This window comes from Microchirus variegatus, assembly GCF_963457635.1.
Source record: "Microchirus variegatus genome assembly, chromosome: 15".
NCBI classification, from domain to species: domain Eukaryota; kingdom Metazoa; phylum Chordata; class Actinopteri; order Pleuronectiformes; family Soleidae; genus Microchirus; species Microchirus variegatus.
The window spans coordinates 3,156,637-3,173,372 of NC_139816.1; the positions used below are offsets into that span (position 1 = coordinate 3,156,637).

Genomic DNA, 16,736 nt, shown 5'->3' on the forward strand with positions numbered 1-16,736 from the left:
CACAAAACAAAGTGCATAAAGAACATTAACGGCACCATTTAATCCCAGAAAGAGGGTCCACTGAAGGACAGTATTTCATATGAATGAACGTCCGTCCCCCACATTGTTGAGGAGATGGTCTTCTCCATCATCACCATCACCGTCATCATGGTCCTCCCTGGTCCTCAGCGCCCGTCTCAGTTTCTCCCAGAAGAGCTGTGTGTGCTGCTGCTGCTCTGCTCGATGCCAGCTCAGGTACGTCTGCTTCTTCAGCAGCTTCCTCATGCGGTAATGAGGCGACAGCTGAGAGGTGGGGACGTCCTCCAGGAAGACCAGGATCAGGACGTCCTTCTGCTCGTCAAACAGACGGAAGCTGCGGACGAGAGCGTCACACAGACGGACGGGTGAGAGGTTGTGGGAAGGACAACACTTTTGATTTGGAGAAGCTCAGAGATGAAGATACCTGGCCACCTGGATCTCCCTGGAGCACCACTCACTCTCCAGGTATCTGCGGCTGATCACACAGATGGTTTTCCTGCTTCTGTAAATAGCGTCTGTGATGTTTTCAATGATGGGTTTACCTGAGGGGGAAAGACATGTGCCAGGGTGTAGTTTGGTGCGTGGACAAACAGCGCCCTCTACTGTTGTGTGACACAAGTAAAACACTGACTGTTTACGGTATAGTACTGGTTTTTTTAAATCTGAGGTGGAAAGAGTACTGAAATATTCTACTCGAGTAAAAGTACCACTATTTTAAGTACATGTAAAAAGTATTGGTGTAAAAATATACTCAATTTAAAGTCAAATTAAAGTGCTAAAAAAAATGTTACTCTCTCAGGGACATTCGTTAACGCCAATTCACCTGTCCATGTCATTCTCCTGTCCTCACCATTCAATCACCTGTCCTCATTATTCATTCACTTGTCCTCATTATTCATTCACTTGTCCTCATCATTCACTTGTCCTTATCTTCCACCTGTCCTCATCACTCACCTGTCCTCATCATTCACCTGTCTTCATCGTTCACCTGTCCTCATCATTAATTCGCCTGTCCTCGTCATCGTTCACCTGTCCTCATCATCGTTCACCTGTCCTCATCATTCATTCACCTGTCCTCATCATTCTTTCAGCTGTCCTCATCATTCTTTCACCTGTCCTCATCATTCATTCACCTGTCCTCAACATTCATTCATTCACCTGTCTTCATCATTCATTCACCTGTCCTCAACATTCATTCACCTGTTCTCAACATTCATTCATTCACCTGTCCTCACCATTCATTCACCTGTCCTCATCATTCATTCACCTGTCCTCACCATTCATTCACCTGTCCTCATCATTCATTCACCTGTCCTCATCATTCTTTCACCTGTCCTCACCATTCACTCGCCTGTCCTCAACATTCATTCATTCATTCATCTGTCCTCACCATTCATTCACCTGTCCTCATCAGTCACTTGTCCTCACCATTCATTCACTTGTCCTCATCACTCACTTGTCCACATCATTCATCCATCTGTCCTCACCATTCACCTGTCCTCATTACTCACCCGTCCTCATCATTCACCTGTCCTCACCATTCATTCACCTGTCCTCACCATTCATTCACCTGTCCTCATCATTCTTTCACCTGTCCTCATCATTCTTCCACCTGTCCTCAATACTCACCTGTCCTCATGACTCACCTGTCTTCATCATTCTTCCACCTGTCCTCATCACTCACCTGTCCTCATCATTCTTTCACCTGTCCTCACCATTCATTCACCTGTCCTCATCAGTCACTTGTCCTCACCATTCATTCACTTGTCCTCATCACTCACTTGTCCACATCATTCATCCATCTGTCCTCACCATTCACCTGTCCTCATTACTCACCCGTCCTCATCATTCACCTGTCCTCACCATTCATTCACCTGTCCTCACCATTCATTCACCTGTCCTCACCATTCTTTCACCTGTCCTCATCATTCTTCCACCTGTCCTCAATACTCACCTGTCCTCATGACTCACCTGTCTTCATCATTCTTCCACCTGTCCTCATCACTCACCTGTCCTCATCATTCTTTCACCTGTCCTCACCATTCTTTCACCTGTCCTCACCATTCTTTCACCTGTCCTCACCATTCTTTCACCTGTCCTAATCACTCACCTGTCCTCATCATTCACCTCTCCTCATCACTCACCTGTCCTCACCATTCATTCACCTGTCCTCATCACTCACCTGTCCTCATGGTGCTTCCTTACCTGGCTCAAAGTCTCGATGGTGCAGACACAGTCTCCAGCCCTGTTCTCCCTCCAGTTTGGGCAGCAGCTCTGTGACGACCCAGGGTTCGTCGTGGGCGTTGTAGGAGATGAAGGCGTCGTACTGACACGGACCTTGTTTGTTCTTATGCGCCGAGTCAAAGAGCAGAGCCAAGAACAGGTAGTAGGCATAGACCAGGTGCCACCTCAGGAAATGATAGGTGAACGACAGCGCCATAAACGAGAGGATCGCACACGCGGTGGAGACAAAGAGGATGAACTCGACGTCCACCGAGCAGGACGAGACATCGAGGTCCAACAGTTTCATGCCTTTGAGATGTCGAGGAGAGCTGCACTCAAAGTTGTAGGCGTCAAAAACCTGTGTTTGGTTGTTGTCTTCCGCCCAGTGGAGGAACCAGGCGTTGTTACAGTCGCAGGTGAAGCTGTTCCACTGAAAGTCAGCATAAACTAGCGCGGGCACCGACTTTATCATCGCCTCACTGATGACCGAGTAGTTGTTCTGTCTCGCCTGCAGAAACTCGAGCTTGGTGAGGTTGGCGTGGACGAGAAAATCCAGAGAGCGAAGACTCGTCCTCGAGATGTAAAGACTTTTCAGGTCTCGAATCGGGGAAAACAAATCCGGGTGGAGACACTTGAGGTCCGCGTTCGTGTCGACGTCGAGCTGCTGCAGCCGCGGCGTGTACTTAAACGTGTCTCTGTGCAGCGACAGCAGTCGGACGTTCTTGATGTTGAAGACCAACAGGTTCCCCAAACCTTGGAGAAAGTTGCGCGGCAGGTGACCCTTCGACGTGTAGCGCTGGGACGGAAGCGCTAGCGTCTCCAAGCGCGACAGCTGAGAAAACGGCGCTCGAGTCAACGCCGAGCTATTTCCGTATCTGATGCGATTGTGTCTCAAATTCAACCGCTTCAAACCGACGAGGTCGTCGAAGCGGCCTCCGTTTATTTCGGCCGCTTTGATGTGATTGTTCTGCAGGAGCAGGTCGGTGAGATTGGTCAAACCGGCGAAACAACCGCTTTCAAGCGCGTCTATTTTGTTTCCGTGCAGCGACAAGTTCCGCAGAGACCGCAGGCCGCCGAACCCGCCGCGTTCAAGCGACGCGAGCTCGTTTCCGTTCAGGAAGAGCTGTCGCAGGTTTGGCAAGTGCTTCGCGAAGGCGCCGCGCAACTTGGACACGCGGTTGTTCGCTAACCTCAAAACCTGCAGTCGCGCCAAGCCCTTGAAAACGCACTTCGTTAGCGCCGATACCGAGTTGCCGTCCAGGCTGAGCCATTCGAGCGTCGCCTGATGGGCAAAGTCGCCGCACGCCAGCTCGCCGATGCGGTTCCAGCTGAGATCCAACTTGACCAGACTCGGCAGGTTCCTCGTGGCGCCTGGTACCGACGGAAGCTTGTTGCGACCCAGAGTCAAGGTCTTTAGCCTCGGCAGAGATTTGAAGGCGTCGCCGTGAACCTCGCGTATCTTGTTCTCCGCCAAGTCTAACTCGGCGACGTCGCAGCACCGCTCGAGCAATTTCGCCGCGACGGATTTGAGTTTGTTGCGGCGGAGCTGCAGCGCGGTCATCGTCGGGACGCCGCACGAGAGGTCGATCCGCGCTTTGAGATCGTCGCCGCTCACGGAGTTCATCGACAGCGACGCGAGCGAGGCGTTCACGGCCCCCAGCAGCGTTTTCACGTCGGCAACGGACATTCGGAGGCCGCTGACGTCGAGAGTGGAAACTCCGCCGAGGTAGCTTCCGCTCCGCACGTCCCACACCGGCGGATTCTTGGAGGAAAAGCCGCTGATGTTAAACCACGTGAGATTCGGAAAAATGTCGGCGGTGATTCGAAAATCTGCGATCGGATTCCGGGACAAGTCGAGCGATCTGAGTTCCAGCGATCGGTTCGTCAGTTTCCACGAGTGAAAAGAGGTGAAACCGTTGTCTTGGATGAGTAGTGTGTGTAGATGTGGCAGGTGATGTAACGCGCGGCGCACTTTTGCGACGGCGTGCAGTTTGTTGCCGGAAATGTCCAAGAGTTTCAGGTTCCTCGTCGACCTGAAGGAGGCGGACGCCACGGCTTTGATGCGATTGCCGGCGATCCTGAGCTCGACGAGGTCGCCCAGACCGTCGAAAACGCCCTCCCCGAGCTCGACGAGTTTGTTGTCGCTCAGCGTCAGAGTCCTGAGGGAAGTCAGTCGGACGAACGCGGCGTTTTCTATCCGCGAAATCTCGTTGGAACCGAGGTCCAACTGCGTCAGGGCGGGCAGATTTGCGAAATCTGAGGCTCGGATTCTCGGGATCCTGTTCGAAGACAAGTTGAAGCCTCGGGCGGCCGGGGGAACGTCGCGGGGAACCGCCCTGAGTTTCATTTTGACGCAAACGGCAACGTCGCGACTCATCAGGCAGGTTTCCAACGCGAACCCCGTGACGGGAGGAAACGAACGGCAGATACTCAGCACGCAGTAAATCGAGATGAGACAAAAACGTTTCCCTGCTGCTTTTGTTTCACAAGACATTTTTTTGTTTTATAAATCTCTGTCTCACAACAACGAATGAGTTCCAACCAATAGAAAAAAGTGCTGCAAATTTTAACAAAACAGACAACAAAAGGTCATAAGAAGCAGTAGACGATCAATGATGTTTTTTTTTACAATAATACACAATTTAGAAATGCTGGTACTTACTGTGGCACAAAGAAATCTCTGATTGGATTCAAACGTTCAATCTTTCTTTATTGTCGTCCACAAAGACGTCCATTTGCTGTCCAGAGGACACGATGAGTGTCTCACTGTGACAGTGTGACAGTTACTCACTTTTCTATGGGGAAGTGATAGTGATTGTTTGTAGGATGGGCTGATGGTTTTAACCGTTTACTCCCGTTGTTTTTCTCACAAGATCCATCGACTGTTCTGCTTCTGTTTTCACGCGTCTGAAGTGACTACGAATCTTTCTTTTGTTGTTATTTATACTTATTTACATACGTGAACACACTCTGTGGGGGGAGAGGTCAAATGTAGGTCACTCACCGGTCATCGAAATCCTTTCTGTTTTTCTTTCAGTGTTTCACGGGAAGTTTTTTTTTTTTTTTTTTTTGTTGCTCACTTCCTTCAGAAACCTCAGCGACTGGAGCGCAAATGTATGGACGGGGACTTTTACCTTTTTACTGCCTTTATTGTAGACACTGATTTGCATCCAGTTACAAAATCCAATGAAACACACACAAAATCCACACATGAAATATAGAAAAATAAGACCTAATAGACCTAAAAACAAACAATAAGATATGTAGAAAGTATGAAAACAACACAAATACACAAGTCCAAGTCAAAAGCTACCTATATAACCATTTTAAAAGTGCACAGAACAATAGTTTTGCAATATTGTGATCGTATCCACTGTATATGATATAGAATTGCTAAACACATCTGCGTAGCATTAGCTTTTGTCTCACTGTACAGAGCTGCGAATAACGACGATAGCTTTATGTTCGTACTCACGTTTGCTTCCGTCGCTCGCCTTTGGGCTAACGCTAAAGCTAACCCAGCAACGGGACCGTATCTATGTTCCCCGGGTCCTATGTTCCCCGCTTTGTATGTGACCGGGGAACATAGGACCCTTTCTCTAACCCTAACCTTAACCCAACCCTTTTTCAAAAAAAGGGTCCTATGTTCCCCTGTCACATACAAAGTGGACCTTTTTTGGGAAAAACGGGGAACATAGGACCCAGGGAACATAGGTACGACCCCCCCCAGCAACCAACCGCAAGCTAACAACAGTGCAACCGCTTGAATCGAGTGACTCAGCGACATCAGTTTTCACAATTTACCGGCTAATCCCACTTCCTCACTCGCTAACCTTAACCCTAACCTTAACCCTAACCCTGACCTTTGCTCTGTCCAACCTCAACTTGTGAGAACAGTTGACTCCACTCAGTCCTCACACACAAAGTCTTAGTTCAGGGCGATGTAGTCCTGTTCTCTGGTCTTCAGAGCTTTCCCCAGTTTCTCCCAGAAGAGCTTGGTGTGCTCGGCGGCTCGAGGCCAGCTCAGGTACGTCTGCTTCTTCAGCAGCTTCCTGGCGTTGTAGTACGGAGACAGTTCCGAGGTGGGGATCTCCTCCAGGAAGACCAGGATCAGCACGTCCTTCTTCTCGTGGAACAGGCGGAAGCTAGCAGCGAGACACGGAGAAGAGATTTTTCAGGATTATAGCCCAACAACATTCACTCTACATTATTCTAGGTCATGAATGCTAATTAGCTAGCTAGGGTGCTATGTTTATTATTTGTAATAGTAGACATGTTGAAGTTTTCCAAGTTTTTTTTTTTTACCTCTATCTTCATTACTTAGCATTATTCGTATGCTAGCTAGTAGAGGTGATTTAAACAAATCGATTCACATTGGAATCGCGATTCTAATCAACCTCATTCTCGATTCATAAACTTCAAAAGTCGATTAAATATATATTATTATTATTATTTTTTTTAAGTTTCTATTTTGAAAAACCACACAAACACCAGTTTGTGTTGTTTGTGTACAGTTTATTTTTGTAACTTCTGGGAGAAAAAGGCAGCTAGTCTAAGCTTTTCTTTATGCTAAAGTTATTTTTGTTGTACAGTGAGTAAGTTTTTATTTGTTTTGAATGAATAAATGTTAACTTTTGTCTTAAGTTTGTCTTTGTGTGATCACATTATCACATTATCTTATACAAACTGTATATGTTTTGATGCCATAATTTGCCTTAAAACACACTTTGCATTTTATCAATTAATTTTTTTTATTATCTTTTTCTTCAGACAGACAACAGGAAAAAAATTAATTAATATATAAATATATATATAAAAAATAATAATACTAATAATTCATATAATTACATACGGTTTCAGTCAGAGGATACATCTTCAAAAATATATATGCACGAGATACCATAACAACAATCACATAAATATATGTATATATAATATCTATGAGAGACATATTTTACAAATCATTAGAGATATTACTTGTTTTATATCTTACCCATTTTTCCCATCTTTTTTCAAAAATATAAGCTTGATTTTCTTTTCCAAGGGTTAGGGTTCTCAAACTGTGGTACGTGGGTATTGGAACAAAATCAGAAACACCGTTCTGCTGTTGTATATGGAATTAGATTTTTGTCAATATTATCAGTACACTCTTTATGAAGTTTATGAATTGAACAAACAAAGAATGCAAATTGAAAAATCCAACGTATATCCAACGTTTGTCAGATTATAAACGTGAATATAAACTTCCAAGAGTTGAAATAGAAATATATAATATCTGTATCAGTGTTTTGGTCACATGTTACTTCTGCCTTATTCAACCACATCTTCCATATCCTCAGACTTGCATTTCCCCAAACGGCCACCAGATGTCCCCAGACTTTCCCTCCTTCCCTTTTCAAATCAGCCCCTCCCACTGCTTATAAACCATGAGCCAACCAGGAAGTGGAAGTTCAGGCTCCTTGTGTAGTGATTTGCTTCCTTGCTCTAGTGTTTGAATGTAAATTTGACCTGCTGCTCTGATAGACCGTCGTTTATTTCATATCACTGGTGAGTTTATACCGATCTGTATGCTTTAGATTATGGCGAGCACACATATCTGTGCAGACGATGACGATATTATGCCTTAATGTATGGCACAGGTCTGGGGCCGGACGCGTTACCTGGCCAGCTGGATCTCCCTGGAGCACCACTCACTCTTCAGGTACCTGCGACTGATCACACAGATGGTTTTCCTGCTGCCGTAAATGGCGTCCGTGATGTTTTCTATGATGGGTTTACCTGAGGATAAGAAGAATGAAATGTTATATAAAAGAAGCAAAGCTGTTTCCACATGACTGTCGGCTATAGAACGTGACGACACGTCCTGGGATAGAAATTAAAGTATAAAATGAGAATGTTAACGCATTAAAGTGTAGGTGAGATTGCAAATGTACAGATTTGGAAGCCTTTCTTTTCAGGCATGTTTGACAAAAATGCCACTTTTCTCTTTTCTACCGTTGCATTTACACTTACCGACCATTTTATTAGATACACAGGAAGACGAATGAAGGTCTTTTGCATGTTAATTGAGTTTAGGCTTGCAACGATTCATGGGTTTTTAATTGATAAATAAATAATCAACTATTTTGGTCATTAATTTCCACCTGTTTGAGGGCTGTCTGAGTTCTCAGCCTCTTAAATGTCTATATTTTAATATATAAATTAAATTATATTATATAATTAATTATATAATAATTTATATTATATTATATATAAAGCAACTGGCCATAAGATCCTCCTCATATGTCACAGAGACTCAGGAATAATGTTCATATAACAAACTGAACTCACCAACAACAACAGTACAGACAAAATACTCGCATTAAAAAATATATTTTGCAGACTGCAAATCATGTTTATGTTTTGAAATCGTGTTTTGGCGTCATGTGAGCGCCACCTACCGCCGCCTACCAATCATTGCAGTGAGTAGAGTCTCAGCTGCAGAGCAAACACGGGTTGCCAGTTACGTCAGAAAACGAAACCTAAAAGACCTCTGTATTTTGAATTTGAATGTAGTAACTGTTTTTGGCCACATTCTTACATATGGCGCCTTTAAAAATTTATTAAATTGGTTTGTGGAGGTTCGGGTGACACATTTTCTGACAATTTGTCGACCGATTGAGTCCTTTTTTTAGTTGCTGTTGCCTCTCTGTCATTTCACTGGATATTTTATGTTGACCGTCCTTTGTAAACTCCAGAGAGGACGGTTGTGCGGAAATAACCAGAGCAGCTCTTCGGTCGTCTTTACCGCGTCTACATCTCGAAAATTACAGCTATTTGGGCTAAGAAGCGGTTAAAGGGATATTTTGGATTTATTTTGGACATAAGACCTATTTTCCAACTCAGCCGGTGTGATGGAGACGTCTGGAGACGTTTTCAAGAAATTTCATTCAGTTCTTCTAGTTGCCGAGTTCGCTGGTGCTATGGCTAGCGCAAGTCAATGGTACCTGCTAGCATGGCATTAGAAACACTCATAGCGACTCCACAGTGCACCCGAGGCAAATCGATTGTAACGGCAGACTATCGATGTACATATCTGTGTTGATAGAATGTTTGAAATAAAACCAACCTTGCAATTTGAAGGATTTTTGTCTCAGCAGCAGCAGCAGCAGCGTGTCATACTTCCGGCAGCGGCGGACTGATTTCACTGCTGCTGAGAAAGTAGTACCTCAAAAATCCATGCGATGTGAGGTTAGTTTTGTTTCAAATATTATTCTATATTAGTCTAGTGTTTTAATTGATTTGCCTCGGATGCACTGTGGAGTCGGTATGAGTGTTTCTAATGCCATGCTAACGTGTACCATTGACTTGCGCTAGCCATAGCACCAGCGAACTCGGGAACTAGAAGAACTTAATGAAATTTCTTGAAAACGTCTTCAGACGTCTCCATCACACCGGCTAAGTTGTAAAATAGGTCTTAATAAGTTCCGAACTATCCCTTTAAATAGTCGTACTTAATAAATTAGCGCTTCCTTACCTGGCTCAAAGTCTCGATGGTGCAGACACAGTCTCCAGCCCTGTTCTCCCTCCAGTTTGGGCAGCAGCTCTCTGACGACCCAGGGTTCGTCGTGGGCGTTGTAGGAGATGAAGGCGTCGTACTGACACGGACCTTGCTTGTTTTTGCGCCTCTTGTCAAAGAGCTTGGACAGGAAGAGGTAGTAGGTGTAGACCAGGTGGTCCCTCAGGAAGTGGTAGACGAAGGACGCCGCCAGAAACAGGAGGAGCGCGGACGCGGTGGACACGAAGAGGACGAACTCGGTGTCCACCGAGCACTGCCGGACGTCCAGGTCGAACAGTTTCATGTGGACGGGGTAGTTGCACTCGAAGCTGTAGGCGTCGTAAACCTGCGTTTTGTTGGCGTCTTTCGCCCACTGGATGAACCAGGCGTTATCGCAGTCACAGGTGAAGCTGTTCCCCTGCAGGTCCAAATAAGCGAGCGCCGGAAGGGACTTGACGACGTCCTCGCTGATAACCGAATATTGATTCCTCCTCGCCTGCAGGAACTCCAGCTGGGCGAGCTTGGCCTCGGTGAGGTAAGACAGCGAGCCCAGACCGGTTCTGGAAACGTAGAGTTTTTTCAGCGTCCGAATCGGGAGGAACAAATCTGGAGAGAGATCCTTGAGATCGTTGGAGCTGACGTCGAGCTCTCGCAGCTGCGGCGTGTGAACGAAGGTGTCTCTGTCGAGATGTAAAAGCTGAATGTCCCTCGCTTTGAAGAGCGACAGATTCGTCAGACCTTGCAGGAAGTTGCGAGGCAGCAGCGACTTCCCCCTGCCTTGCTGCGAAGGAATGGCTAACGTCTCCAGACGGGACAGTTTGGAAAACGGCGCGCGAGGCAAATCGGCGCTAGAGTCGTACTTGATGTGATTGTCTCCCAAGTCCAGTCGTCTTAAGTTCGTCGTGTCGTCGAAACAACCTTTTTTTATCTCCGTCTCTTTGAGGTTATTCTTCTGCAAAAGCATCTCGACGAGATTGGTCAGACCCAGGAAACATCCGCTTTCGAGCGTCTGCAGTTTGTTGTCGTGCAGAGACAAATTCCGCAGCGAGCGCAGGCCGCCGAATTCGCCGCGCTTCAACGACGCGAGTTCGTTTCCGTTCAGTAGCAGCTGCCTGAGATCCGGCAGGGGATTTCTGAAAGCGCCGTTCAAACGGGTCACGCGGTTGTTCTGCAGCTGCAGGACTTGAAGTCGCGCTAAACCCCCGAAAACGCAGTCGCCGAGCGCCGATATCGAATTGTTGCTCAGGTCGAGCCGCTGCAGCCTCGTCTGATTGACGAAATCTTCGCATCCGAGTCTGGAAATGTTATTCTGGCTGAGATTCAACTCGACCAGACTTAGATTCCTGACGGCAGCCGGAACCGATAAGAGCCTGTTGCCGTGGAGGCTCAAGACCCTCAACTTTCGCGTCGATCCGAAAGCGTCGTCGCGGATGACTTTGATGTAATTGTCCGCCAAATCTAACTCGGCTACATTGACGCACAACTTGATAAAATCGCCGTCGATAAATCGGAATTTGTTGCGGCGCAGCTGCAGTGAGGACATTGTCGGGACGGCGCAGGACACGTTGACCAGCGCTCTGAGATTGGCTTTCATAGCGTTCATCCGCAGAGAGTTGAGCGAGCCGTTTACGGTGCCGAACAGGGATTTCATGTCGCCAAAAGCCATTTGAAGGCCGCTGATATCCAGAGTGGAAACCCGACTGAAGGCGCTCTCGGCGCTCACGTTCCATACCATCTGCCGCTTCCTCGGAGCGCCGCCGATATTAAACCAGGTGAGGTTCGGAAAAACGTCGGCGGTGACGCGAAAATCGGCGATGGCATTCTGCGACAAGTCGAGGTATTTGAGCTCCAGCGATCTGTTGCTCAGCTCCCACGAGTGAAAACTGCTCAGATCGTTATTTTTAACGTAGAGCGCGCGCAGACGCGGCAGGTGCCGTAGCGTCGAACGGAGTCTCGCGACGTCGCGCAGTCTGTTGTAAGAAACGTCCAAGAAAGTCAAGCTTTTCGTCTGGGCGAAAGCGGAGGACGCCACGGTCTTGACGCGGTTGCTGGAAACGCTGAGGTCGGTGAGGTTGCTCAGGCCGCGGAAGAGATCCTCGCCGAGCTCCGTCAGTTTGTTGTGGTTGAGGTTCAACTTCTCCAGGGAAGTCAGGTTGGCGAAGGCGCCCCTGTGGATCAGCGCGATGACGTTGCGCTTGAGATCCAACTCTGTCAGGAGCGGCAGGCTCCCGAAATCCGACGACTGGATGCTCGAAAGCAGATTCTCACTCAAGTCCAAACCTTCCACCGTCGGCGGAACGTCTCGAGGAACCGCCTTGAGTTTCATCTGGGCACATATGGCCACGTTGTAGGTGATCTTGCAGGTCTTCATCGCGTATCCTGTGACGGGAGGAGGCAGAGCGGCGACACTCAGCAGGCAGCCGACGAAAACACCGACGAGTGTCCGACGCTGTCGTCCTCCGGTGTTTGCTGCTCCGTCCTTTTTCGGTCCGGGACTCATTTTTGTCAAAGCTAAAGCTAAAGAGCTAATTGTAGTTCCACTGGATTTAAATATCCTTGTCAAAGAGTTAAAACTGTCTCGTGAGCGTCTTCATGCTGCGGCTGCATGTCTCCGTCTCTGTTGACTCGCTTGTTTTGTTTTTTTTTTCAAAATTTCATGGATAGATCTGAGGAAGTGAAATTTCACCACAGGCGGGCGGGGCTTGTTAAAAATTCAAAAATCAACCACATCTCTTGACGTCCAGATAGTGAGATAAAGCATGCAGTAACTTTATGATATACAATAATAATAAGTATTATTATGATCTTTTTAATCGTTTCGTGTGTCGTCGTCATCTCTTTAGCTTGAGCCATTTTCTCATCGTCTCACTTTGTCTCGTCTGAAAAGGGGAAGTTGTTGATTCCGTCCACTTCCTTTTCAAAGTCCAATAAAGAGTGTTGGATCACTGGGGAAGCAGCACTTCCCTCCTCTGCTGTGTTCACACAAACAGAAACAACCACAAAGGGCCAATTCCAATTCTTATCTTAACCCTTAATCTTAACCGACCCTCAAAACCAAGTGTTGAGGGTTATTTTGTCACTTAGAAATGGGACACCCCCTTAAATGCAGATACGTCTTCAGACTGTAGGGGGCAGAATAACGCGAAAGCTGCGTCCAGTCTGTCAACTCCAAAAAAGAAGAAGAAGAAGAACACATTTACGTCAGGATTATTTATTCTGATCCGTTTGTCAGTCAAGTTATTAGGTTGTCAGTTAGTTATAAGATGATACTCATACAAATATTCAGCTGACAGTTACCACACACCACGACTTATTGAAAAGTAAACCATTGCAAACCATCGGCTATTGACAAAAGATCGTAAAATAAAAATAAATGTTACGCAACAATGACGTCAGTAATCCATAATATGGGCCTAAACTAAGATAATACAATGGTTTTCATCAATTAACAAAGAAAATACTTAATTTGTAGCGTACTCGTTTCGCTGCTTTCGGCGCCATCTTTGTTACGGCAAAACACGCAATGCATTCTGGGTAGCCCTTGCTCCCAAGGGTGGTCTCGAAAAATCTCAATATTGAGGGCGATACAGCCCTTAAACTTGACCCTCAGCTTCATTTTTCTGAGAATCGGGACAGATTGAGGGTTAAGCAAGGAATTGGAATTCACCCTCAGTGTGTTGAGTCTCCTGGTTTAAAGCTGTAGTGCGTAACTTTCACACAGTGCCACGTTTAGCCTCTGACCGACGGAGGAAGCGCAACAACACGGACGTTGCCGTAGTAATGTGAGATCTGCGGTAAAGCAGTTTCAGTCATACTCTCCCTCCTCCTCCTCACCAAATCACTTCCCTATTTACAAATTATTAACCATGACTTCTTTGATTGAGTCGTGATCTGCGAGTTATTGAGTCACCTGTGTCACGTGTCCCATTATATCGAGTACAACATGTGACCGTGATGTCTCTGCACACAGGAGTCGCGGTCTTAACCACTGAGCTACTGCACCACCACCAGAGTAGTGTTTTTGTAGTGATAAAATTGTGATTTTAGTAGCGCTGGGCGCGTAAATGGCGTCAACATTAACGCACGACGCGTTTCCATGACGACTGACCGGAAAAAGACGCGCGTGATGTCATGTTTACGTGACTCCGGATTGTTAAAACGAGTCTCTAAATTAACGCTAAACTTTATAAACAGAGGCACACATACGCAGTACACAGGTACGCTAACGTTATTTGTAGCGCTGCTCTTTCCCTTTAATAAACAGACCGCTCCAGTTCCACTGTAGGCCTGCTAACGTGGCTAATACAGCTAACAGAGCTAACTGGTAAACGGAGCCTGGACTCCGGTGCCGCGGCGCGAAAACATGGCGTCACGCGCGTCTTTTTTTGTTAAAATGAGTCTTTAAAGTAACGCTAACCTTTAAAAACAGAGGCACACACACGCAGTACACAGGTACGCTAACGTTATTTGTAGCGCTGCTCTTTCCCTTTAATAAACAGACCGCTCCAGTTCCACTGTAGGCTAACGCTAACGGCGCTAATGCAGCTAACGGAGCTAACTGGTAAACAGAGCTCGGACTGCGTCACGCGCGTCTGTTTTGTTAAAATTAGTCTTTAAAGTAACGCTAACCTTTAAAAAACAGAGGCACACATACGCAGTACACAGGTACGCTTACGTTATTTGTAGCGCTGCTCTTTTCCTTTAATAAACAGACCGCTCCAGTTCCACTGTAGGCTAACGCTAACGGCGCTAATGCAGCTAACGGAGCTAACTGGTAAACGGAGCCTGGACTCCGGTGCCGCGGCGCGAAAACATGGCGTCACGCGCGTCTTTTTCCCGGTCAGTCGCCATGGAAACGCGTCGTGCGTTAACCTCGCGCCCAGCACTAGATTTCAGTCTCATTTCAATCTTCTTAGAGTCCAAAAACTTTATCCAGCAAAGACGACGACCCTGAACTCACCATCAAATCTGAAGCCCTCTTTTTTTTAAAGATAACAAACTAATCTCATATCATTTTTAACTAATCATTCCCTAAAACAGTCTAACAATATTTGCATCTCGTCACAGTTTACGTGGTGAACGGTAAACCCAGAGTCTCAGGCTCAGATAATTGAAGAATCAGAAACCTCACTTTCACCAGCAGAGGTCTCAGTTGGGAAAGGAATCTGGTCTATTACAGCCTCTAGACTGTGTGTGAGCATATATACTGTACACACACACACACACATATATATATATATATATATATATATATATATATATATATATATATATATATATATATATATATATATACATCCACCTACAGAGAATCAAATCAAGAGAAAAACAGATCTGATTTTATCTCCATCACATTAGAGTCTCTTATGTTCTTACAGCTTTATTCTCCTCTCCACACTCTCCCGCATCAATAAAACACAATAAATACTTGATGATTTGATTAAAATTAACAATGTTCTAATCGCACTCTCATTACGCGATCGCACATTAGCGCAGTGTGTCAAATTAACACGAGGCCCCACGGTGACAATAAATTGTAAAAAAAATTGTATTGGCGAGCCTCATTCAATTACAGCCGGTAATAAAGGTGATGATAATAATAATAATAATAATAATAATAATGAACGAGGGGGATTATATTACGCCGTGTCAGTGTAATAATGAGTCGTAGTAATTCATTTAATTATAATGCAGTGAAAAAGGTGTTTTCTGAGGCTAAATTACAAAAAAAAAAATCTTGTTTTTTTTATTTGCATGTTTAAAACTTCTTCCTAAATATATCTGGAAACTGCGTATTGCATATGAGGAAATATGTCATTGATAATTCAATGAAATGACATTTAAATACTTTATTTTGCCTCTTTTACCGACGAGAAGATTGTTTGTTTAATGATTACGTGAGGAAACTCAACATTTAGCATGTTAGCAGATCAGAGGCTATTTAAATGACGCTTAAAGGGAAAAATAATGTAAAAAAAAAACAAACAAAAACCCAGTAAAACCACATACTCCATTAAAAGAGTGAGACGGTTTAACAAAGATAACCAGCTCGATAGCTTACTTCGTAGTTAGCCAGATAGACGGCTAGCTGGATAGCTCGCTACATAGAAAGGTAGATAGTAAGCCAGATAGTCAGCTAAATAGTTAGCACGATAGATGGCGTCAGTTAAGTGAAACATACTCAATTAAAAGTGTGGACTATTCAACAAAGAGAACGTTTAGCTTGCTAGATAGTGAGCTAGCTACATAGTAAACGAGATAGTCAGCTAAATAGTTAGCTCATGTATGCGTATAATCCATTCAAAGTGTGGGACTGTTTAACAAAGAGAAGCAGTTAGGTAGCTTGCTACCTAGTTAGCTAGATGGACAGCTAGCTTCTTAGTTAGCTAGATAGTTGGCTAAATATTTCACTCGATAGTTAAGTAAAACCATATATTCCATTAAATATGCCGACTGTTTAACAAAGAGAACCACTTCGGTTGCTCACTACATAGTCAGCTTCGTAGTCAAATTGCTAGTTAGCTAGCTTGCTTGCTAGTAAGCTAAATAATTAGCTAAATCCTGTTGTTCCCAAAAATGGGAAATTCTTCCTGATGGTAACAGGAATTAAAAATATACAAATATACTATGTGATATACTCAATGTAATGTTGCCGCCGTTTGACTTTATGCTAAACTGCGTTAGCGTTATATTCATTATTGGTCACTCGAGGTTTTGTTTTTTTCAATTATAGAGCTCTCAAAGTATTAAAATGCAGTCAACATTAAAAATATACAAAATTTAATTTCAATGAATTATGTAAAATTCATTTATATAATCAAGAGCAAAAAGAGAAGCTGTTACTGTGAATTGTGCACGAAAAGTGATTATAATCGTTCATATTTTTTATTGAGTTATTGATAAGTGAACGTTTTTAACGAAGTTTTTTAATTAAATCTGTGCAAATAAGTGGTTTCGC

The 16,736-nt window shown here is 45.0% G+C and overlaps 1 protein-coding gene across 1 annotated transcript; it reads right to left on the reverse strand.

The window, feature by feature from the left end:
- Positions 1 to 75: 75 nt before the first annotated feature.
- Positions 76 to 12,278, reverse strand: LOC310937242 (uncharacterized protein; the record flags this gene model as incomplete). The annotated part of the gene is made up of 7 exons (XM_083901472.1): positions 76 to 352; positions 443 to 560; positions 2,224 to 4,670; positions 5,201 to 5,211; positions 6,182 to 6,386; positions 7,902 to 8,019; positions 9,758 to 12,278. The coding sequence occupies 7 exons, from the start codon at positions 12,276 to 12,278 to the stop codon at positions 76 to 78; spliced, it is 5,697 nt and encodes a 1,898-aa protein (XP_083757598.1).
- Between the last annotated feature and the right edge of the window lie 4,458 nt (positions 12,279 to 16,736).